Below are 21,423 nucleotides of genomic sequence, written 5' to 3'. Positions count from 1 at the left end.
TGCATATGGGGAACGCAGCCTGGAGAGGTAGTTTGTTCAATGTTTTAATGACCATAGAAAATATCACATAACTAATTCAAAGCTCATGAATCACTATATACCATTTTGCACCTCTTTTGCTTGCGCTGCTTGGGCTACCTGAGCATCTCTTGCCTCCTTTTTCTTGAGCTTTTCAGCTTTTCTGTCGTAACGGGTATCGTCTGGGTTAAAACCAGCTTCATCGGAACCCCATAACGCCCAAGATGGGGTCTCTTTGACGTAGTCCAAAGCGTTGAACTCTTGTCCGCTTTTGAGCAATTCAAAGAATTTCGGATAGTCAATATGCGTATGCCACGTTCCATTTATGTGGAATTTTGTGTGGGCAATCAAAATGCAACACGAGTGAGCGTGTTCAGCAGCAAGCTCGTAAGTCTGTCCACGGGAATTCAACTCTTCCACCAAACTCTCCACAAACTCTTTACATTCATCATAAAAGGGAATGTTTTGCATGGTCAACGGATTACCATTTCCAGTCGACGACCCACAGAATGTGGCTCCTTTCACTTCAATTTGGGAAGGTTGAGCCCGCTCCACCATGTCTGCATAGCTCTTGATATCGCCCATGTTGAACCCCTTCACCAACGTCAATCTGAAGACTGTACGTTGATGAGCTTGCGTGGTACGCAAAATATCCAAACAAGCAATGAGTCTTTCCCAAAAGTCCGAATTGAGAGGCCTGTCAACCTTCTTCAAATCCTGCTTTGTTGGCGCATCAATACTGACATAAAGCTGTGTCACTTTGTCCAATGCCTCCAAGTTGGCAGGGTGTTGTGCATTACATACCAAGAAAGAGGATATATCTCTATCATGTAGCATGCCAACAAACTCGTTGATGTGAGGATAAAATATAGGCTCACCAACAAGCGACAAAGCACAGTGACGAACTTGGAAAGCTTCTTCAAACCTTTCCATTTGTATTCCGGGCACACCTCTCATTTGCTTGATTTTTTTGTAGTGACCTTCCAAAGCACCATGCAAGACCTTCTCGGGTGGGTCAACCTCCCATCGCCAATTCAGTTTAGCGACTGGGTTCGTGCCGTGACGCCAACAGAAGACACACTTGTTAGAACATGCCAACGACGGAGTGGTTTCCATACACAAATGCGAGCGAATACCATAGAAGGCGAATTTATAGCAAGAGCCCCGTCCGCGCATAGCACTTTTAGTCCAGCGACAAATTTTCACTCCAGAGTGGGAGCCCACCACGGTGTAGCCTTGTTTTGTAAGCGACTTAAAAGTTGGAGAGTCTTGAGCAACCATTTGCTTGGGCTCCATCCCCAGGAGAGTGCCGTTGGAAGCCTTCATGATTGTGCCCATATCTTCAACGTCAACGACATCGTTGACTATGTCAATTTCATCCTCAACATCGCTGTCGTCAACTGCGTCGTTCTCATCGACATGGAAAGGCTCGTCGTCCGCTAAGAGCTCTGCAAATCTATTGATCCAGTCGAGTGCTTTTGGTTCTCCTTCGTGCTTCATGCAAACCTGGCCCAATGGAAATAAACGACGGGCACCTAGCTTCCCCATCCATCTGTCTGCGAGCTGAGCTTGGTAGCAGAACTTTTCACCACCCCAGGACTCAGAGTCACCCAAGCCCAAGACCGCAAAACCAGCCAAAGGACGCAAGGGGTATTTAAATCTTGCGATGTTTCTTGCAAATGCTCCAAAAAGTAGTCGATAGGTGAATCTGTTTCGTAAGATGGAAGGACCAACAAATATATGTTTGGTTTCGAAGACTTAGGAGTTTTCAAGAAAAACTCTTCCAAATCGTCTACATCATCATCAAGTGAAAGAAGTTTTGGTGGGGTGATTAAGTCTTCAATTTTTGAAAGTTTTTCGTGCAAGGTTTTTGCCATGCGATGAGATGAGCCCGTCAACGTAGTGTAGAATATATAGATGGGGGACTCCAAAAGCTTGAAAGCATTGGAGGTGAGTGCAGTCTCCAGAGTGCTTTTAAGCGTCTTAGTACCTTTAAAGACCCTGGGAAACTTCGATCTTTTTGAAACTTTCTTTGGCTTTGCTGAGAGGGGAACGGTTTGCGGGAATACGGTCTTCTCATTTGGCATGTAGGCGTGGGTGAAATCAACCTCCAAAATGGGCGAAGGCTTTTCTGGCAGAGTCGAAGGACTGCGAATTCTGATAATATAAACCCAGACTGATACAGCTATGGCGAGTGAAATGCGCCCCCCTGAGAGGGTGTACATTGCACAGCATACAGCAAAAAGGATAGATGTCTGATCCATCTTTGAGAAAGAAAAGTGGCAGAAAATGTGATGAGGCTGGTGCAGGATTTGCACCCATGATATGCGGATACAGTATGGGCTTCAGATTTTCTCTATGGAGGACTGCAAATCACTTTTCAGGTATGTCATACTAAACTAAAAAGCCATGCTTATGCAATCTGGAAAGGTACATAAAGTGTTAATCTGGGAGAATAAACCTCTGAATTGTTTGTTCTTATTTGCCAGCATTTAGTTTTAGAATATTCTTAGGGGTCATTCTCACACCCACAAGCCGCATATAATCAATCGTTGGTTTGTCATTAGTGTATTTCCCGTTAAAGATACTTCTATTTTAATCAGAGACTTAAGTACTAAGAGAATTGAGGTGCCAGGCATGGATCCTGAATATATCAAGTTGGAGCGACAGGGTGAAGACGATAGTGGCATAAATCCAGATAGTATTTTTGAAGAAGCATGCGGTCCGCAAATTCACCGAGAACAAACACTATCTGCAGAAAGTCTATGGAATTTTAGTGATGAAAGTATGATGCTTTTTACCGGAATTGATTCGAGTAATCATACTTCGGAAACGTCGGAGTTCACTTCCTTTTCCGATTTAGGATACAATGATAATCCCAGCTCAATTTTCAACCAAAGCTTGGGAATATTTGGCGGTGGCGGCGAGTCTGTACCGAGGCAAGTCGAACAGAACCAAGAACACAAAGACAATGGAGTTGAAGAGTTGGGGGCCGGATCTTATGAGCAGGTACCTTTTGAAAATATGTTAGAGTTCTATAACAATCCGCTTCTCAGTGGGGAAGTCGACGGAGGTTTAGGGTGGTGCTTAGACCTTTTGGAAAACCCGAGGGACATCCATGAAACCCAAGAGACTGAGAGAACTCTCTCAGCTAACCCCCAAATGATCAATTCTGGAAGCTTGAACGAGATCGCTTCTGAACCTATCGGAATTCAAAATGGGTTGATTCAACACCAAACTTTTGAAGGATTCCAGCAAAATTTTGTTCCCATGGCTCACAAAAGCCCAATTGAAGAAATTCAGCCATTAAACAACCAAGACAGTTGGAAATCAATTCAAACTACTGAAGAGATTAAAAATAACAATACCCAAGTACCTTGGGAGTGGCACACATTCGATATAAAGAGAGTCCATGAGCCCCACCTCAACAATTTGACTGCGAACACAAATGCAGGCTCCAGTTCTTCGAATTTGGGAAAGCCAAAAGAGACATTTGAGAGAGAACACACTTCACGACTTGTGGTAGATGAAGTCTCTGGGAGGAAAGAGCGGCGCAAGCCAAAACCCATTGCCAAGCGCTTCCAGCCTATGGGAACTGTAACAGTAGTTCCATCGTATGTGCAATGCTTGAATATTGTACTTGATTATCATGGCTACACAGGAAACATCACCAAAATAGTGCTCAATAATGCAATTACCAACGTCGCTTACCAGCAGCATGATAGCGCTTACAAATCAAGTCTCATGAGAAAACCCCTCACTGAATTTTATGCAATTCCAGAGCATGAAGAGCTAATTGGCTCGGTGCCATCGGCTACTGGTCCAACAAATGCAATATCGCTCATTTCAGGTGTTTTACAACGGAAGATTCATATTAGAGATATATCTTCCATTCTTAATTCTGTCAGTCTGATTGCTTACGTGAAATCAGGAAGATTCAACATACACAACCCATACGAGCCCCAGTACTACAGATATGAGCTTGATGCCAAAGGAAAAGCAGTGAATGAGAGCAAGTGTGGCATGTGTGCATTTTGCCCAGCAGTCAAGTTTCTCCCTTTCAAAAACTCCAGTTACCTTTCGCACATGACGTTAGAACATGGTATATTTGCAAGCAACTTTGTTGTCCCCGAGGGACTATACTACGGCCGGTACCGGATGATGAGATCAACTGACCCATCAAAGACAAGAACAGTTAAAGCTCTTCAATGTCCTGCGTGCTTTCAAGTGATTGAAGTAGCTTGTTGGAAAAACAAGACTAACCCGCTCTTAAGCTACTTTCGTCACTTCAAAAAGCTCCACCTGAACCTCAACAAGACCTTCACCTCTAGCACGATTGACCCCGTGACATTAAAACATCGCGGCGGTAACATTCCACAAAACGAAACATTGATTCCACCTGATCGCCCATGAACACTACATGCGCTCACCGATTCCGCACAGATTCTAAATTCCGATTGCTTTTTTGACACGTAATTGCTTTTCATTGCTCATCTCATTTGCCAGTAGATGTTGCTTTCAGATATTTAACAAGAAAATAAAACATTTGTTTATCCTTAAGATCCCGGTAGTTTTTGTCAAGAGCGGAATCTTTGCCCGATCCAAAAAATAAAATAAAAGGAATAGACGTCAAAATTCTCTGTGATACCAGAGTTAAAAATTTGGCTCTAGGTATCCAACGTTGGTGTCTTACTCTTCAATTAGAGTATCTCTCAAAATCATTCACGAAAGTACAAGCCGAATAATTAGTGTTGCGGCAGCTGTCCCTCAGAAACAGCCCCGTACACCCTTGCACCACAAGTCGTTTTCTGTGGACGCGAACTAAAAGCGACAGCTGCGACATTTTAAAAGACACACACACCCGACTTAGCCTGAAGCTTCATACCGACATAATTTGAGACTTGCATCTGCGCATTCTACCGGGCGAGAAGCAGAGAAAATCGTCAAGATACAAAGGTTGTGGTATCGGAAGATTCTCACCTACTAGAGCATGTCCAGGAGGTCAGACCAAGGCAGCCAGTCAAGAACAGTAACGCTCGGTCAAGTCCGTGCTCTCAGAGCTTCTCACAGCGAGTCATCCAGCCTGGCGAAAAAACAGATCAGCTGGAAAGATTTCGGAGTGTACTTGGACAAAAAGTTAGACAGAACATTGGACCCTTCCTTTGTGGGGAGTACTGCTACCTCTAGCGCTCTTGTCAATATTCTCTCACGGTCATCTCTATTATCCCAGGTAATCAAGTTTCAAATCTGCACCTCGTGCAACAGGCCTATTGGTGAAGCAATTCTCGCCACCCATCATCAGAAGTGTGTTGAAATGAAACACAAAAGACCTGAGTCGGAGGCCCCTTCAGGATCCGCGGTCTCGAAGAGAAAGCGGGGCCGCTCGGTCAACCCGTTGCTTGATATCGAATACTCTTCAGTAGATTCTTCAAGGGGAGCGTCTCCCACGCCTGCGACTCCGTCCTCGAGTCAAAACACCCAAGGGAGGCCCAAAAAGAAGTACAAAAAGTCACAAATGCAGAAGGAAAAAGAAGCTGCAAACGCAGCGGCGGCAGCCGCGGCAGCTGCTGAAGCTGCCAACAACCGTGCAAGTACTGCTGCACATGCGAAGAAAAAGAAGCAAGCAAAGGTTAAGTCTGCTACCAAAGCAAAGGGACCGGTGGACGTTGAGAAACAGTGCGGTGTTCCTCTTCCTCTGGGTGGATTTTGTGCACGGTCGTTGACATGTAAGACGCACTCTATGGGAGCCAAGAGAGCCGTTCCAGGAAGAAGCGCTCCCTATGACGTCCTTCTCCAACAATACCAAAAGAGAAACCAGGCAAAACTCGCAGCTAGCAATGCACTAGCCGCGCAACGACGCGAAAACGCCCAACTCACCGGAATGTCTGTGGGTGATTCTGAGAATGGGGATGGCTTGGGTAACTTGCATATCGTACTCGACTCCGATACAGAGACTCAGCTTGTTCTTGAGGGGTTGTCTAAAAACTGTCCTGCTCCCTTAGAGAGAAAGATTATGCTACCTGTCAGGCACAGGCACAAATTTTTATACATGAGAGAAGCATACGCAAATGCCCTAATTACAAATGGAAGTGCTTCTTCGGACTCGCTGGCTCATTCGGCAGACGTGACACTTGCTAACCAGGCGATTTCAGGCTCAATTGGAGGATTACAAGGTCGTTGTGCTTTGATCAATGTGGATAACAAGTCTTCAAATGGTGATACTCAGACCTACGCGAGCATTCCCGGAGAAATTTATCAAGTTCGTGCTCCTCTGAAAGCGATTCTTATGACGGCACAGTACAATCATCAACAGCAACAACTATTCCAGCAACAGATCATGAAGTTGCAGCAGCAACAGTTACTCGCCAAGCAGCGTCAACAACAGCTACAAAGACAACAGCAGCAGCAGCAGCAGCAGCAACATCAAAATACGGCATGATTGTACTGTGACTTCTATTATGTTCCAGATGTGTATTATATGTATAGTAAAAATGATGAAATTTACCATGCTCCTTTAAAATCAAGCAAGAGACGTGGACTTTGGCCAATATGGCCTATTTTGTACCATCCATGGATGATTTTCGATATCTTTCAAGGTCAATCTATTCTTGGGATCTTTTTGTAGAAGTTGCTTGATGAAACTCGCAGCTTCTGCGTTCAAGAATCCGGGGATCTGCAAGTCTACTTTGGCAATTCGTTTGTACGTGGCGGTTTTGTCGACCTCCTCAAATGGGGGGCGCCCAACCAAGAATTCATAAGTCAAAATTCCAAGCAGCCACAAGTCAACAGAAAGATCATGTTCTTTTGACTCAACCATCTCTGGAGGGAGGTAATCCAAAGTGCCACAAAGCGTGAGTCGGCGTCCCAGACCTGAAAGCTCTGAGTTCACGGACCAGCCGAAGTCACTGAGCTTCACGGTTTTATTTGCAGAAAGGAGTATGTTTTCTGGCTTGATATCGCGGTGAATCACTCCCTTAGAGTGGAGGTACTGTAGCGCAACGGAGACCTGATATATGTAATTGGATGCTGTGACATCATCGAAGCGACGGTACATTTTTAGTAGATGGTAGAGCTCGCCATGCACTGCATACTCAAGTATCAAGTAAACGTTGTCGTCATCGTAAAAGAAATTGTATAGCCTGCTGATGTATGGGTGTACTAGATTTCGTTGAATTTCGATCTCGCGTCGAAGATTATTCTCAAGCTGATGACGGACAAGATCACTCTTGGACATAACTTTTAATGCACATATATATCCAGACGCCTTATGTCTTGCACAATAGACCTTTCCCAACTTTCCCTTACCCAAGGGTTTCCCTATCTCGAAGTCAGCTAGTCGTAATTTTCTTCGCTCTTCTCTTCTGTTTGGATGAAGAATGATTTGCTGAGAAAAAGTGGAGGGTTTGCGATTGTACCTTCCCCTGCTGAATCTTCCAGCAGTATTTAGGGAGATATGACCCAACGGCTTCCGACTGGGCAGAGGCATTTTGTGCTGATTAGATTGTGTTGATTGTTTACCAAAGATTTGTTTTGGTTTGTGCTCACGTGCTCACTGATGGAGCAGCTATGTACACTTTCGTGCTGCATATAGACCGCGACTGCGTTAGCATTGAGTTGGCCCCACAGGTTCACTCAATTAATTCACCTCCGTATATCTTCAATACAAGTTTTCGATCATTGGAAAGGATACGTCTTTAAAAAGTGGGTGAGTCAGGCGCATAGTAAGGAGCTGCAAAACTTTGAATTATTCCCACGATCTTAATGGCAAAGACCGACAACTGTGATTTGCAATCGCCTCCCATCGAGCATATAGTTTGAATGAAGATACTTTTAAGTCTTGGTACACTGATCACCAATTTTTTCCGAAGATGGAGTTTGGGCTCTCTACATGAGTGAGGTGGCCCGCAAGCTGATACGCCCTTGTCTTGATACAATTTTTTTTGATGACATCTTCCAGTTCAAAAAGCCCGTTTAACTTGAGGGCATCCCCGCACGAAATGTTTGGTTCGAAAATTATAACAAGATAGTATCCACATTGAAGTTCTGCTCTTTTGCGCTGTGATGACGGGAGTGATACAACCTGCACCAAAGTATGCGACACGAAAACTACGCGACCCACCTGCGCCAAGGTGTATCTTAGACTTACATCAAATAAATGAAACAGAAAATCACTTTTTAAGTACGACATCAGACGCAATGGTCAAGTAGAAAGACATACGCTGTTTTTTTCAAGCATCTCTTGCTGCTAAGACGCCAAACACCGTGGCGTATAAGTTAATTCGCGTCTGCTAGCCGACGGACAAGCCTCAACAGGACAGCCAACGAGTAGTGGGTACAGGAGCAGCATGCAGTTCAGAGGCGATTTTCGCTTCAATTCTCGTCGAATAACTTGGCAGTAGATACATTCCTAGCGTAGAATGAACTTTGTGGCGCGCAGCTAATCTTAAAAATCAAAGATATTCAACGGATCAGCTAAATATTGAGGAGGATTTATATCTGGCTCAAAATGATATCATCCATTTGTTCCCCACATGGATTTGTCCAAGCATAAGACCGGGGCCGATTATAATCTACACCGACGTGTTCAAATCTCCATGGAGGTGGAAAAGGCTAAAATTTGATGTGTTTTTCTTCATCCCGTATTCATGGCTTGAAAATCATCACACAGCCCAGCATTTGGAGACTGCGGCCATGCCTGTCTGTAGAGGGAACACGTATCTGACCGACGCAAAAGTCCGACATTTTCTAGCAAGTATTTCCCTTAAGTTAGGGGCACCAACTAATTGTCGGTCAGTGTAAGATTGAACACTTAAATTCACACAATGGCTATGTGATATAAGCACATGTAGTATGTTTCAGGTTCCCTGACTACGGTTTGCTCGGTAGCGCAGGTTCCAGGGGTTACTTCCCTTCCACATGAATCTGCATACAGCCAGAGACGACCGTGTCTTGTGTTGACACACCGAATATTTCCAGTAAAAATAAATGATACTGGGGCCTCGTCCAGGTTTGTTGAAAAAAGATTTGTGTCCTGAAAAGTACATATTCACGGTTAAAGAAGTTAGTTATTAAATTGTAAAAAAGAATTTGAAATATTTCTTTGAATGTCCGCTGTCACTCTTCAGAGAGTAACCCTGATCGACATGACCAAGGCGCCTCGTTTCACGTGAGCCACGAAGATCAGCCCCACAAAACAAAAACAGAAGGAATAGTACCTAAACTTAGAGTTTTTAGCGACTTTTGTCAACTAGATTTAGTGTGCAAGCGTTTCATCCAAATTGGACAATAATGATGAGACACAGAAATGCACCTTTTCAGCACAGACGGAGGGGAAGGATTTGTACTGCAGCACGTTTGCCAAAAAAAAAAAGCTGTATGACGGCGACCGATTTTATAACGGTGTATAGAGGAGGACGATGCCAGGGATAATTGCACTCTATTTTTCCGGCACGTCCAACGAGCACGTCCACGTCCGCAGCCAGCTATGCATCATAGTGTATTCTGCGCGCACCACGTACTCTTATTTTCCCTCGCTTTGCTCCCCATCTTCCTTGCTACGGGCTAATCTATATCTCGATATCTTCACACATTATTACCAGAATTCTATTCAAGGCTCGCCCAACAGACATCTATCTGACTCTGCACGTATTCAGACTCAACTATCCGTCTTGGTCACTCCACGCGTATCAAACTTCGCCAGATAGCATCTAGACGCACGTGAGTCAGCTATTCCCAATATCAGCCAAACATTCGCTCACGAGGTCCCCCGACAGTCCCACGTCAAATGAATCAGTCCGGGAACAGAAATTCGATTTTTGGCTGGGTCAAAAATCTCAAGCGAAACGCTTTGCTGAACGACTCCGTCAATGAAATAGACGACGATCTAAGTGGTTCAGAGTCACGATCCCCCTCACGTTCATCCTTCCATTCAGGACCTTTCAATCACTCTCAAATACCCTTTCCCGCCTCGCCCACCCGGGAAAAGCATTTCCCTCAACTGCAGGCAACATACATAAGTGCAAGTCCAGCCGCTGGAGGTGCATCTGAATTTCTTCGCCCTCTTCTCAGTCACAAGTCTTGCTCAACGAACAATGTCAACTCACAGCCAGACTCTATATCTCGAAGCTTGTCAAATTATGATAACAGTCTGGGGCTCAGACAGCGCCGGGACTCGTTTCTCCAGAACAACCCGCTTGTAGATGAGAATTCCAAGTACTTTGGTGTTCCTTTGGAGAAAGCAATCAGCCAGGCAGCAGCCAAAATCTCGATCTTGGGCTCGGAGTCCAGCACTCTGAGTGACGAAGATGTTCTACATTACGGGCGCATTCCAATTGTGGTTGCCAAATGTGGCGTGTATTTGAAAAACAACGGCCTCAACGTCGAAGGTATATTCCGCGTGGGTGGCTCTTCAAAACGGATAAAAGAGCTCCAAATTATATTCAATTCTCCACCAGACTTTGGGAAAAGGCTTAATTGGGACGGGTTCACTGTGCATGACGCGGCATCAGTGCTTCGCCGCTACTTGAATGCTTTGCCTGAACCACTAATCCCACTAGATCTCTACGAAGAGTTTAGAGATCCCTTAAGATCCAGACTTCGAATTATCAAGTACTTGAAGTATAAGGCCAACAACTCTCGGAAAGCTCCTCGTCGTGACTTGACATCTGTCGCACCAGCGGCCGTGACTGGTAGATCCGATTCCCAATCGAGTCCTGTGAATGAGCAATCCTTCCTGACACAGAAGTCCCAGGAGACCCAGAAAGAAAACGTGTTTGCCTCTCATTCCGTCGTCAAAGACAACGAAAAAGATGCGCAGGCACGAAATATCTCGATTCCGGGTGACAAAGGAAAGAAGCTGTCAAAGCTGGAACCATCTAAAAAACCCAAGAGTTACAAAAATCTCACACGCGATGTGTACAGCGCTATTGAAGATTACAAGCAACTTCTCGGTGACCTCCCGTCTCTCTCAAAGCAATTGTTATTCTACATTCTAGATTTACTCGCCATGGTTCAAAGCTTTTCTAATGAAAACTTGATGTCATCTCGAAACTTAGCTGCTATATTTCAGCCGTCCATTCTACTGCATCCATCACATGACATGGACCCAGAAGAGTACGCACTATCTCAATCGGTAGTCGAATTCTTGATACAATATTCGTACAAGCTTCTACCCAATAGCGAACCAAGACAAGAATCATCTTCAGCATCTGTGGAGTCAAGCAGCAAACAAGTGGCAAAACCTCCTTCAAGAGACCCTTCCAAAAGACAACATAGTAAGTCTCTCTCGGCTCCAAATCTTGAAGTCGATTTTATTGGGTACCGTGCCACTGTCAAGCCTATGCGGAGTTTTGCGCTCTCCGATACAGACCATGACTTTGTCAGTGCAAGCAGTGAAGATGAAGATGGTTTCGGAAAACATGTGATACCCACTTTTCATCTGTTTAATGCTCGGCAATCAGGCCAGAACGAGGAGAGTGCTCCATCTTTGCAGCAGCTTATTGAGCCTGCAGCTTCGCGCGAAGTGCCTTTAGTAGTTCTAGATGACCACAAGTAAATAACCAATAAGGAAGGATTTTATGGCATAGAATGCTGTCATACTGTATGCTCTTGCCCGACACGGGTACTTGTTGTAAGCCACGCAAGTGCGCCTCAAGACTTCTTGATTGACCAACGATGATTATATAGCTGGTCACGTGACGCGAACTTCATTCAACTTCTTCACCTCGAAACATCGTTGTCGAACCATCTACTGCAACGACACACCACAAAACCAAAATGTCTGATACAGAGATATCAAACCGGGGCGGCAAAGAAGAGGATGTTGAAGACTTATTTGGTGACGATGAAGATGAAGACCAAACAACCTCCAAGATCGCCTCACAATCGCAGGACGAAAATGAAAGTGAGGAAGATGATAGAAGAGTCAATAATGAATCTGATCAGGATAGTCAAGACGAGGAAGAGGAATCTGAGAAACAACTCAAAGTTGCTGATATTACCATACCACGACACGCGAAGTCATATAAGCCAGAAGAGGACACCTATTCAATAAAAATGCCTGTTTATCTAAATGTTGAAGCCCACCCATTTGACCCCAACGAATTCAAAGAAAAAGTCCAGCAAAGTGCGATTGAAAGAAGTAAGAGCTCTTTGGACTCTGCAGCTATGCGCAGTGCCTCTATTTCCGAAAAGCTCTTGAATGAGAATACTATCCGGTGGAGATATTCCAACAGTGGAAACGACGAGATTATCAAACAGTCCAACGCGCACTTCATTCAGTGGGACGATGGCCTGTTATCACTCAAGATTGGAAAAGAAATTTTCGATTTCAGAGATCTCCCTCTCATGGACAACTTCCTCGCAAGAAGTCACGTTGAGCACGAGATCTTACAAAACGATTCGGTGTTGACAAAGTCGGCAAGTCTCTTGCCCTCTTCAACTGCTACCAATACTCATAGAAAATTGACGCAGGCTGTGAAGAATGTGCAAAAGAAGGACAAGATTCTTAACACATTGACCAACGACGACCCTATGATGAAACAAAGAAAAGCTGACGAAGACGAAAGAAAAACCCTCAAAATGAAAAGACAGCTTGAGCAAAGAAGAAGGCTTCAGGAGGAAAGACTAGGGAAGGTCGATAGCCCTGCGCCAAGTCGTGGTAGCTATTCCTCTGCCTACGAAAGATTTGAGCGGACGTACGGAGACGACGAGTATGATGATGAAGACGACTTTGTCGCTAACGACGACGAAGAACCCGAGATGGACGAAGACGAGGAAGAGGATGGGGAAGGATTTGACGCAAATGATGAAGAGGAGGCTTTTGACAAGGGTGCCGAGAGATTGAAGAGCTTGAAGTCCGAAGGACAGTTCAAATATAAGTCTTCAACACCTGACGACAACGAGGACAGGCGCAAGAGGAGAAGAATTATCGATTCTGACGATGAGTAATAGGAATTAGCCATCTTTTCATAATAAAATACCAAAATCAAGTCTTTCATGTGGGCACCCAATTTTACATTCGATTGACACTCTGCGTACCACGTGACGAGCTTTCGCCTGACTCGCACCCGGAGAGTTGCACCATATTGGCTGCCCCACTCTAGTGCGAGCCAATCGTTTCAAATTTCACTTGGCTTGTGCAACCAATTTTGTTTTGGGAATACATTCGCTCATCCGTGCCTGGTCCGGCTTTTTCAAACTCAATGAAACTTTCCAAACCCATTAGGCTTCTATTGCTCGGTGCCCCGGGGTCTGGCAAGGGTACACAGACCTCGAAACTCTTGAAGTCATTTTCAGGTATCAAGTCCATGTCTTCAGGTGACACGCTAAGAGCCGAGCTTGCAAAGGGAAGCGCACTTGGTGAGCAAGCAGCTCAATATATCAATGGGGGGGAATTTGGTCCCTGACTCGATCATGGTGGGCTTGATAACGGAACAATTGAGAGCTAACAAATGGTTAAATGCGCGTTCCAGTTGGCTCTTGGACGGGTTTCCTCGTACGCTGCTGCAGGCAGAAAAGCTAGACAAAGTCTTGTATCAGCAAAGTGCGCCCTTGAATTTGGTGGTCGAGCTTGATGTCAACCAAAGCGTTATCTTGGAAAGAGTGGAGGCAAGATGGATTCACCTTCCATCCGGAAGGGTCTACAATTTGGACTACAACCCACCCAAGGTTGCCTTCAAGGATGATATTACTGGAGAGCCGCTCCTGAAAAGAAGTGATGATACGGCCGAAGTTTTTCAGAAAAGATTAGACTCTTACAATGAGGAGATAAGTCCGTTGAGAGAGTACTACAAAGAGCAGGGCATTTTAGCCACGGCTTCTGGCGACTCTTCTGATATCATCTTCCCGAAGCTCAAAAATTTAGTTGAGACTAGATTTGCCTAGTTCGATACTTCAATCCTCTGTATATATTATCTGTAAAGTGTGGGTGCCGATGTATGCTGATCAATATCAGCTTTCATCTTGCAGTCGTTTTCTTCTTATTTTATTTATCTGTGCACTTCTTATCTAGTGGTTTCAAAATATAAATGTCGATAGACAGTCATTTGTTATTCGTATGTTGCCTTTCTGGGCAATTGCTAAAGACGCGAGACAGGCAAAGGTAGCGTGTTTATTGTTGTGTGCACCAGGATGGTACGATTGCACAATTTTCGATACACATGACAATTTGGTCAAAAACTGATGAATTATGCACGAAACAGTTGAACCTGGAACTTTGGTTGTGCAATTTTCAGGCAGTTTGAATCCGTCTGTTTGACACTGAATAAACTGAATAGGACTTGTGGCTTATGCGGCTTCGCAATCGCTTCATCGCACTACAGACTTCGCCAATACTGAGCTGACCTCACTTGTCACACACTTTCATCAGTGGGTTCAGCATCCTAACAAAATCAACACACCTGGCATTGGAGATGAAGTTCTACATTGATGACTTGCCTGTCATTTTTCCTTATCCTAGGATATACCCGGAGCAGTATGCGTACATGTCAGATATCAAGAAGTCTTTAGACGTGGGTGGCAACTGCATTCTAGAGATGCCTTCTGGTACCGGCAAAACCATTTCATTGCTTTCATTAACTGTTGCCTACCAAATGCATTATCCTGAACATCGAAAAATTGTATATTGCTCCCGTACCATGTCAGAGATCGAGAAAGCACTTATAGAGCTACAAAATCTAATGGATTACCGTTCCAACGAACTTGGGTACGTGGAAGACTTTCGCGGGTTGGGGCTCACGAGTAGAAAGAATCTTTGTTTGCATCCTACTATTTCAAAAGAGAGAAAAGGCGCTGTGGTGGACGAGAAATGCCGCCGAGTCACCAATGGCCAATTGAAACAGAAACTTGAAGAGCAGAGCATCACGCCTGAAGAAATGACTCAAAAAGCCGACGAGCTTGGGCTTTGCTCTTTTCATGAAAAACTATACGATTTTGATCAACATGATCTCATCCCTGCGGGTGTGTACTCATTTGAGTCATTGATAAAATACTGCAAGCAACAAGGCACTTGTCCTTATTTTACCGTAAGAAGAATGCTTTCTTTTTGCAATGTTGTCATTTACTCGTATCACTATTTGCTTGATCCTAAAATTGCAGAGCGTGTTTCGAAGGAGCTCAGCAAGGATAGCATTGTTATCTTCGATGAAGCTCATAACATTGACAACGTTTGTATTGAGTCCCTATCTTTGTATCTCACTGATGATACATTGAAACGTGCTGGACGTGGTGCTAACAAATTGGCTGATGCAGTTGATGTAATGAAAGCCCAAGACAACGAAAAACTCAAAAACGAATATGAGAAGTTGGTGGAAGGTCTCCGACAGAATGAAATTGCGAGAGACGAGGAGCTCTTCATGGCTAACCCGGTTCTTCCCCAAGATCTTCTAGATGAAGCTATTCCAGGTAATATTCGAAAAGCTGAACACTTCATTTCATTTTTGAAACGCTTTGTGGAGTACCTCAAGACAAGGATGAAGGTATTGCATGTCATAAGCGAGACGCCAGTTAGTTTCTTGCAGCATTTGAAAGAGTTAACTTTTATTGACCGCAAGCCATTGCGGTTCTGTTCGGAGAGGTTATCTCTTCTTGTACGAACACTTGAATTGGCAGACGTGGAAGATCTCAATGCTTTGAAAGACGTGGCAACGTTTGCGACATTGGTATCCACTTACGAGACAGGGTTTCAATTAATTTTAGAACCTTTTGAAACCGAAGGCTCAACGGTGCCAAATCCAATTCTACATTTCACATGCTTAGATGCTTCGATTGCTATTAAACCCGTTTTCGACCGTTTTTCGTCTGTGATCATAACTTCTGGAACAATTTCGCCTTTAGACATGTATCCGAAAATGCTTAATTTTCAGACCGTGGTTCAGGAGTCATACACCATGACTTTAGATCGCAGATCATTTTTGCCAATGATTGTCACCAAAGGCTCCGATCAAACTTCAATCTCCTCTAGATTTGAGATTAGGAACGACCCATCTGTTGTGCGCAATTACGGCTCCTTGCTTATTGAATTTTCAAAATGCACCCCAGACGGTATGGTGGTCTTTTTTCCTTCATACCTTTATATGGAGTCGATTATCTCCATGTGGCAAACCATGGGAATTCTTGATGAAGTTTGGAAGTACAAATTGATCTTGGTCGAAACACCAGATGCCCAAGAGACCTCTTTGGCACTAGAAACATATAGAAAGGCATGCTCAAACGGTAGAGGTGCAGTTTTACTTTCAGTTGCACGTGGAAAAGTGTCCGAGGGTATCGATTTTGATCATCACTACGGACGTACAGTTTTGATGATTGGTATCCCTTTCCAGTACACGGAGTCCAGAATTTTGAAAGCAAGATTAGAATTCATGCGTGATCATTTCCAAATCAAAGAGAATGACTTCCTCTCTTTCGATGCGATGAGACATGCTGCTCAGTGCTTAGGCCGTGTCTTACGTGGAAAGGACGATTATGGTATTATGGTTTTAGCGGACCGGAGATTCAAGAACAAGAAAGGACAACTACCCAAGTGGATTGCGCAAGCGCTTTACGATTCAGACACGAACATGTCTACAGATATGGCATTAGCTGCGGCGAAAAAGTTTTTGAGGAATTTATCTCAGCCATCAAACCCTCAGGATCAGGAAGGAGTTTCTGTGTGGAATCTTGAGCAGCTCGAAGCTCATCAAAAACAGCAACAAAGTACTCTGGATAGGCCTGGAGTCGAACCGAAACCCCGACAAGACGACTTTGAACAGCAAGATGATGACTTTATGGATATTGATGATGCTGATCTCGACTTTTTGTAGAATGCTACGGAGGTTTGGCTCTCCCATAGCAGACACTTATTATCAGCCAAAGTCATAAATAAAACTTGCAATCGTCTCTCTATTCTCAAAATTCTGAGTTACTTTTTATTCTCTACCGAAATCTAATTTTTTGAACTACATTCTGAAATTACCGTCAAACCGGTCTAACTTTTTCCCACTCTGAAATGGACGCGCGTAAGTAGCTAAAGAGGGCGCTCGCGGAGCACACGCAGACATCAAGTTTCCTTAACTAAAATTTTATGCCAGACGAATATTTCGCTGTTATCCTTGAATTCAACTCGTGTGAAATCAAGCTAGGTTTTGCAGGAGAGGCGTCAGAGCATGTACGATTGACCCTGAGAAGCCCGATATGGAAAAATTTGGTACCACCAATTACCTCCAGTTTGTCCCTGCCGAGTTTCTTGCAAATTGATTCACATGCTATTCCAAACAACTTGAGAACTGAGATTCTACGAGAGCTCTCCGAATCAAAGACATATTCGAATATGCTCCAGGCATACAACAAGGATCAGAGAGACCTGAAATGGTTCGCTTGGGGACTGGACAATTTCCACACATTAGCCACGATTGTCAAGGTTTTACTACATACGCGACTTCTTGTCTCTCCTTTATTGACGAAACTTTTCGTAATTGACCGTTCGATGTCTGCATTGGAAAAGTCAACATTCTGCAAGAAGTTTTTGATGATGAGAACGACAGCGTCCGTCACTTTTTTGCCATACTCTCCCTGTTGCTGTGTGGGAGCAGGCGTAGAAAATGCATTGGTGGTTTCATTGGAGTGGGAATCTTGCAAAGTTGTTCCTGTTGTTGATTTGAGGAGTTTGCCCGCGAAAGAGTATATTCAGTTTTCAGGCGAAGCGACTCATTATTCGCCTCTAATTCCTCACGATGCAAAAAGCTTCGAGGACATAGAAATAGAAATTCAGACGAATGAAAAGATCCTTGAAGCAGCGTTTTTTTCTGAAAACAGTTTGCCGAAGGCAATAGCAGCCTTAATTCAGACTTTAGAATTGGACTGCCGTGCGTGCGTAGTGGCGAACATCATATTCACAGGGTTGAGGTCAGATATTCCCGGAATGAAAGGAAGGTTTCTATCAGAGGCCTCTACCTTCTTCCCAAAATGCAACGTTGCAGGCAAGATAAGTCTTGGAGCATGGTCTGGAGCATCTCTTTACTGTTCTACAACGCTACTAAACGAGGAAAGTTCCAAGTGGAAGCATATGGAAATTAGTAGGGTTAATTTCGAGAAAACAGCATCAGCTGCGCTCGAGGCATATTATTCCTAGCTATTCACCTGACTCACTCGGAGTCTTCTTCTCCGTCCAGCAAACTTTTGATACAATATTTGGCCCAAGGGTAACACTCGTTGTACTCGTCCTCGTTGAGTCCAACTGTCAATTTTCTAAACTGGCTCCAGAGACTTTGTTTTGGTTCGGATGCATCTTCGTCCAAATTTTCGAACTCATCAGCCAAAATGTTGAGGATAGAGTATTCATGTTTGTCGGTATCGGAATTAAACTCCCATACTCGGGCTAAAGGAGTTGCTGAGTAAATGTTGGTTTCGCCTCGGCACAGCTTGATAGCCGAAAAATTAAGCGGCGAGCCGTCCGGTAACAAAGGCTCTGTCATATGTGGCCTGATCTCAGGGTCAAAGTCCTCCAAAGCTGAGCTTAAAGGACTATACTCTGAAAAGCGATCCGCTTGTTGCAGCAGGCTTAACTCATTTACCGTTTCAAAAAATTCATCCATGGAACTTTCGTCGTCAAGGTGGGTCAGACTTGCATTCTTAATCGCAAAGGGGTTTTTTTTTTCCTTCGGAATCCTCGATGATCCCGACGGATTCTTTTCTTGCAGTTGTGATCCCCACCATCTACCGGGTAACGGAGTGTTTGGATGCAATACTCTTAGGCTTGTGTTTTTTTTTCTGAGCGATTCTACAGATGGTGCAATTGAACCCGAGCTTTGGTCCTGTCGGAAATCCGGTTTTGGATTTTGCGAAGCTCCAAGATTTGAACTCACGGGGCTAACGTCGAACATTAAATGTGAACTAAGTAATTTTGATGTTGGATTTTCCGCTAAGTTTGATTTGTTGTGAGAAATTCTGAAAGGTTTGCGTCAATCGAAAGAAGGATCTGCTTTGTGTTTGGAAGAGTGCTGAAATTTTGGGTGCGAATCCCACAAAGTTCCAGAAGTCTGCATCCTGAATATGCTGGTTTAAATATCTGATTAATTTTTTTTTTCTTCCAAGTCGGCAAATCTAAGCTGCGAGATGAAGATTATCCTTCTAACCTTCTCTCCAGCTAAAGATGAAAGTAAACGATTGAGGAAAAGCCAAATCCAAGGGCTCGTTCAGTTAATTGATTACATGAAATTCACTTTTCTATAAATAGTTTGACTCTTTCAGTCAAGAAAGGTAGCATACACCATGTGGAATGGTTGGTATGCTGTTTGGTTTAGCTGTAGCTTTCTGGTAAGTACAATGCTTTCCGTATCTAAAGGTAATTTCATGAGTGCAGCGCCTCTATTCCTGCATGAACTACCCCACGACAAACTTGGTCACTCACAAAACTTTACTAATTTCTCGTATACCTTAGACAAAAGGATATGTCGTGGGACGGATTTAAGAAAGCGATTAACAGAGCCGGTGGCTCCGTGCTCGTCAAAGATGTGGATAAAACCATGGACAAGGATTTTGACTCCGAGGAGAGAAGATATAAAACATTGAAAACAGCAGGAGAAAACTTGCAAAAGGCGTCGAAAGGTTACCTAGACTCTTTGAGAGCAGTTACGGCATCCCAGGTAACGATTGCTGAGATTGTATCCAACTTGTATGAAGATCCTGGCCAAAATGGATCGATGTACTCTACGTCAGGTAATTTTTACCTCCAATCCGTGCGTGAGCTTGACGAAGAGACCGTCAAACAAGTGGACGGTCCTTTCCGCGAGACTATATTGGATCCCGTTACCAAGTTTGTGAACTATTTCGGAGAGATTGATGAGGCTGTCAAAAAGAGAGCGCACAAAAAAACTGATCTTGACCAGTGCAAGGCAAAGGTCAGAAGACTAGTGGACAAGCCTGCTAAGGACGCAGGGAAGTTGCCACGGGCAGAGAAAGAATTGGCGATGGCAAAAGAAATATATGATGAATTGAACGAGCAATTAAAAGCAGAATTGCCCCAGCTCATCAGCTTGCGTGTGCCTTTCTACGATCCATCTTTTGAGAGCTTGGTGAAGATTCAGTTAAAGTTCTGCACCGAAGGCTACTCCAGACTCGCTCAAGTACAGCAACAATTAGACCAGGCAAGCAGGGACGAGTACGCTAACGGTGTCTTGGATAGCAAGATTGATGACTTGCTCACACAAATGAACGGCTTGAGCATTGCTAGTTTGGCCAAATAGCAGACCAAGCGTTTTCGGCGCTAACTCATGAGTAGGTGTTAACCCACTCAAATCCCACCATACGTCTACAGCTGGGATCTTTGCGTAAACCATCAGCTACGTCAATAAAACAATTAGCGAATTCATTGGAAATTTTGAAGACGTCACTCAAACATGTTGACATTTCTTGATGTTCAAACTAATAAACGAAAAAGCTAGTAATTTGATCTGTCACGATGCTTTCATTGTAGGCACATGGCACGATTTGATGCATATTCTTCCGAAAACAGAATTAAGCTATTCTCAGTAATCTGGTTGGTCGAGGAAGAACTTCATTCGTGAACGCCGCAAGCCGCACAAGGCCTACCCAGGAACGAGCTACCAGAGTCGCAAAAAATAGACTCACATCACGCCATTTTCTCGACTTTCGCTGAACTAGTTTTTTTGGCTCATTCTTTTTTTTTCAGATTGGGGCAATGCCGAGATGAAGACTGTCAATGATTGGTTGATCACTTGGACGGCTTGCCTCTTGAGGCATCCGAGGTTGTTCATCATGATCCCAATTCTTTCGGTGTTCTTGCTTTCTTATTCTGCGGTTTATGATATCACGCTCAAACCTTTGAATGGAAGCTTGCTCACGTTTCTCAATGATTGCACTCTCGTAAACGGGCTTCATGTATCGTACCGCGACTCGAACTGGAGTTTGGAGTCTGAGACAACCGCCTCAAATTTGACAATTACCAGGGTATCTTTTGCCGGAGACAATGTTCTACGTTATGAGAGTCTCCTCGAACTTTTTGAATGGATCAACCAGGTGCCATGCTCTACGACTGTGGTCTCCCCGCTCAGGTTCTTGCCGGATAATATTATGACTGAGACGACAAAGAGCAGTGATGAGAAACGAATTGAAAAGTGCTACTTGAAGATGATAAATCACGATCTTCCGTCAAGGTTAGTATCAGTATTCTTCAATGACATCGGGAAACGCAACCACGTTATATATATGGCTCAGCAACTTTCGGTCATCTTCCTCTCACAAGAAACCAATTTGGCTTTACCGGAATGGAACGGCATCTCTATGGCTCCCAATTCTCAAAGTATGATAACGACAGTTCATGGGGGACATGATTTTATCTCTTACTACAATGCAATTACTAGAAAAAACGCATCATTGAACTGGTTGGTATACACCATAGGACTGATCCAG

At 44.1% G+C, this 21,423-nt stretch overlaps 11 protein-coding genes across 11 annotated transcripts; 8 read left to right on the top strand and 3 right to left on the bottom strand.

The window, feature by feature from the left end:
- Window positions 1–49: 49 nt before the first annotated feature.
- On the bottom strand, window positions 50–2,289 carry METBIDRAFT_30788 (putative tRNA 4-demethylwyosine synthase). The gene is made up of 2 exons (XM_018855711.1): window positions 1,662–2,289; window positions 50–1,617 (listed from the first exon to the last, which is right to left on the bottom strand). The coding sequence occupies exons 1-2, from the start codon at window positions 2,280–2,282 to the stop codon at window positions 94–96; spliced, it is 2,145 nt and encodes a 714-aa protein (XP_018715035.1). The 5' UTR covers window positions 2,283–2,289; the 3' UTR covers window positions 50–93.
- A 1,149-nt stretch (window positions 2,290–3,438) lies between these two features.
- On the top strand, window positions 3,439–4,660 carry METBIDRAFT_30787 (DUF4451 domain-containing protein). The gene has a single exon (XM_018855710.1). It carries the CDS (start codon window positions 3,607–3,609, stop codon window positions 4,429–4,431), a length of 825 nt encoding a protein of 274 aa, XP_018715034.1. The 5' UTR covers window positions 3,439–3,606; the 3' UTR covers window positions 4,432–4,660.
- A 210-nt stretch (window positions 4,661–4,870) lies between these two features.
- On the top strand, window positions 4,871–6,537 carry METBIDRAFT_30786 (deubiquitination module subunit). The gene has a single exon (XM_018855709.1). The coding sequence runs from the start codon at window positions 5,009–5,011 to the stop codon at window positions 6,455–6,457; it is 1,449 nt and encodes a 482-aa protein (XP_018715033.1). The 5' UTR covers window positions 4,871–5,008; the 3' UTR covers window positions 6,458–6,537.
- A 1-nt stretch (window position 6,538) lies between these two features.
- IPL1 (aurora kinase) lies at window positions 6,539–7,504 on the bottom strand (the record flags this gene model as incomplete). The annotated part of the gene is made up of 1 exon (XM_018858677.1): window positions 6,539–7,504. One exon carries the CDS (start codon window positions 7,502–7,504, stop codon window positions 6,539–6,541), a length of 966 nt encoding a protein of 321 aa, XP_018715032.1.
- Window positions 7,505–9,802: 2,298 nt separating this feature from the next.
- Window positions 9,803–11,572, top strand: SAC7 (Sac7p; the record flags this gene model as incomplete). Its single annotated transcript, XM_018856453.1, has 2 exons — window positions 9,803–9,932; window positions 10,047–11,572. The coding sequence occupies 2 exons, from the start codon at window positions 9,803–9,805 to the stop codon at window positions 11,570–11,572; spliced, it is 1,656 nt and encodes a 551-aa protein (XP_018715031.1).
- A 221-nt stretch (window positions 11,573–11,793) lies between these two features.
- On the top strand, window positions 11,794–12,966 carry METBIDRAFT_10684 (uncharacterized protein; the record flags this gene model as incomplete). The annotated part of the gene is made up of 1 exon (XM_018853827.1): window positions 11,794–12,966. The coding sequence occupies one exon, from the start codon at window positions 11,794–11,796 to the stop codon at window positions 12,964–12,966; it is 1,173 nt and encodes a 390-aa protein (XP_018715030.1).
- Window positions 12,967–13,126: 160 nt separating this feature from the next.
- Window positions 13,127–14,056, top strand: METBIDRAFT_30784 (adenylate kinase). The gene has a single exon (XM_018855708.1). The coding sequence runs from the start codon at window positions 13,402–13,404 to the stop codon at window positions 13,900–13,902; it is 501 nt and encodes a 166-aa protein (XP_018715029.1). The 5' UTR covers window positions 13,127–13,401; the 3' UTR covers window positions 13,903–14,056.
- Window positions 14,057–14,429: 373 nt separating this feature from the next.
- On the top strand, window positions 14,430–16,817 carry RAD3 (TFIIH/NER complex ATP-dependent 5'-3' DNA helicase subunit; the record flags this gene model as incomplete). Its single annotated transcript, XM_018853826.1, has 1 exon — window positions 14,430–16,817. The coding sequence occupies one exon, from the start codon at window positions 14,430–14,432 to the stop codon at window positions 16,815–16,817; it is 2,388 nt and encodes a 795-aa protein (XP_018715028.1).
- Window positions 16,818–17,077: 260 nt separating this feature from the next.
- Window positions 17,078–18,124, top strand: METBIDRAFT_34768 (uncharacterized protein; the record flags this gene model as incomplete). The annotated part of the gene is made up of 1 exon (XM_018856523.1): window positions 17,078–18,124. The coding sequence occupies one exon, from the start codon at window positions 17,078–17,080 to the stop codon at window positions 18,122–18,124; it is 1,047 nt and encodes a 348-aa protein (XP_018715027.1).
- METBIDRAFT_30782 (uncharacterized protein) lies at window positions 17,997–19,277 on the bottom strand. The gene has a single exon (XM_018855707.1). It carries the CDS (start codon window positions 18,873–18,875, stop codon window positions 18,138–18,140), a length of 738 nt encoding a protein of 245 aa, XP_018715026.1. The 5' UTR covers window positions 18,876–19,277; the 3' UTR covers window positions 17,997–18,137.
- RVS161 (amphiphysin-like protein) lies at window positions 19,264–20,237 on the top strand (the record flags this gene model as incomplete). The annotated part of the gene is made up of 2 exons (XM_018853825.1): window positions 19,264–19,308; window positions 19,440–20,237. The coding sequence occupies 2 exons, from the start codon at window positions 19,264–19,266 to the stop codon at window positions 20,235–20,237; spliced, it is 843 nt and encodes a 280-aa protein (XP_018715025.1).
- Window positions 20,238–21,423: the final 1,186 nt, after the last annotated feature.

Source organism: Metschnikowia bicuspidata (assembly GCF_001664035.1).
Source record: "Metschnikowia bicuspidata var. bicuspidata NRRL YB-4993 chromosome Unknown METBIscaffold_1, whole genome shotgun sequence".
NCBI lineage: Eukaryota > Fungi > Ascomycota > Pichiomycetes > Serinales > Metschnikowiaceae > Metschnikowia > Metschnikowia bicuspidata.
The sequence above is the reverse complement of the archived record's forward strand: the minus strand, read 5'-3'. Positions and strand labels throughout refer to the sequence as shown.

Excerpts from the sequence above, each read along its gene's own strand:
- METBIDRAFT_30782 (XM_018855707.1), bottom strand. The coding sequence starts at position 18,875 with ATGTTCGACGTTAGCCCCGTGAGTTCAAATCTTGGAGCTTCGCAAAAT.
- METBIDRAFT_30786 (XM_018855709.1), top strand. The coding sequence starts at position 5,009 with ATGTCCAGGAGGTCAGACCAAGGCAGCCAGTCAAGAACAGTAACGCTC.
- METBIDRAFT_30787 (XM_018855710.1), top strand. The coding sequence starts at position 3,607 with ATGGGAACTGTAACAGTAGTTCCATCGTATGTGCAATGCTTGAATATT.
- METBIDRAFT_30784 (XM_018855708.1), top strand. The coding sequence starts at position 13,402 with ATGGGGGGGAATTTGGTCCCTGACTCGATCATGGTGGGCTTGATAACG.
- METBIDRAFT_30788 (XM_018855711.1), bottom strand. The coding sequence starts at position 2,282 with ATGGATCAGACATCTATCCTTTTTGCTGTATGCTGTGCAATGTACACC. Across the intron at positions 1,618-1,661 it reads AAGATTTAAATACCCCTTGC|TCCTGGGGTGGTGAAAAGTT; the intron begins GTCCTTTGGCTG and ends GGTGACTCTGAG.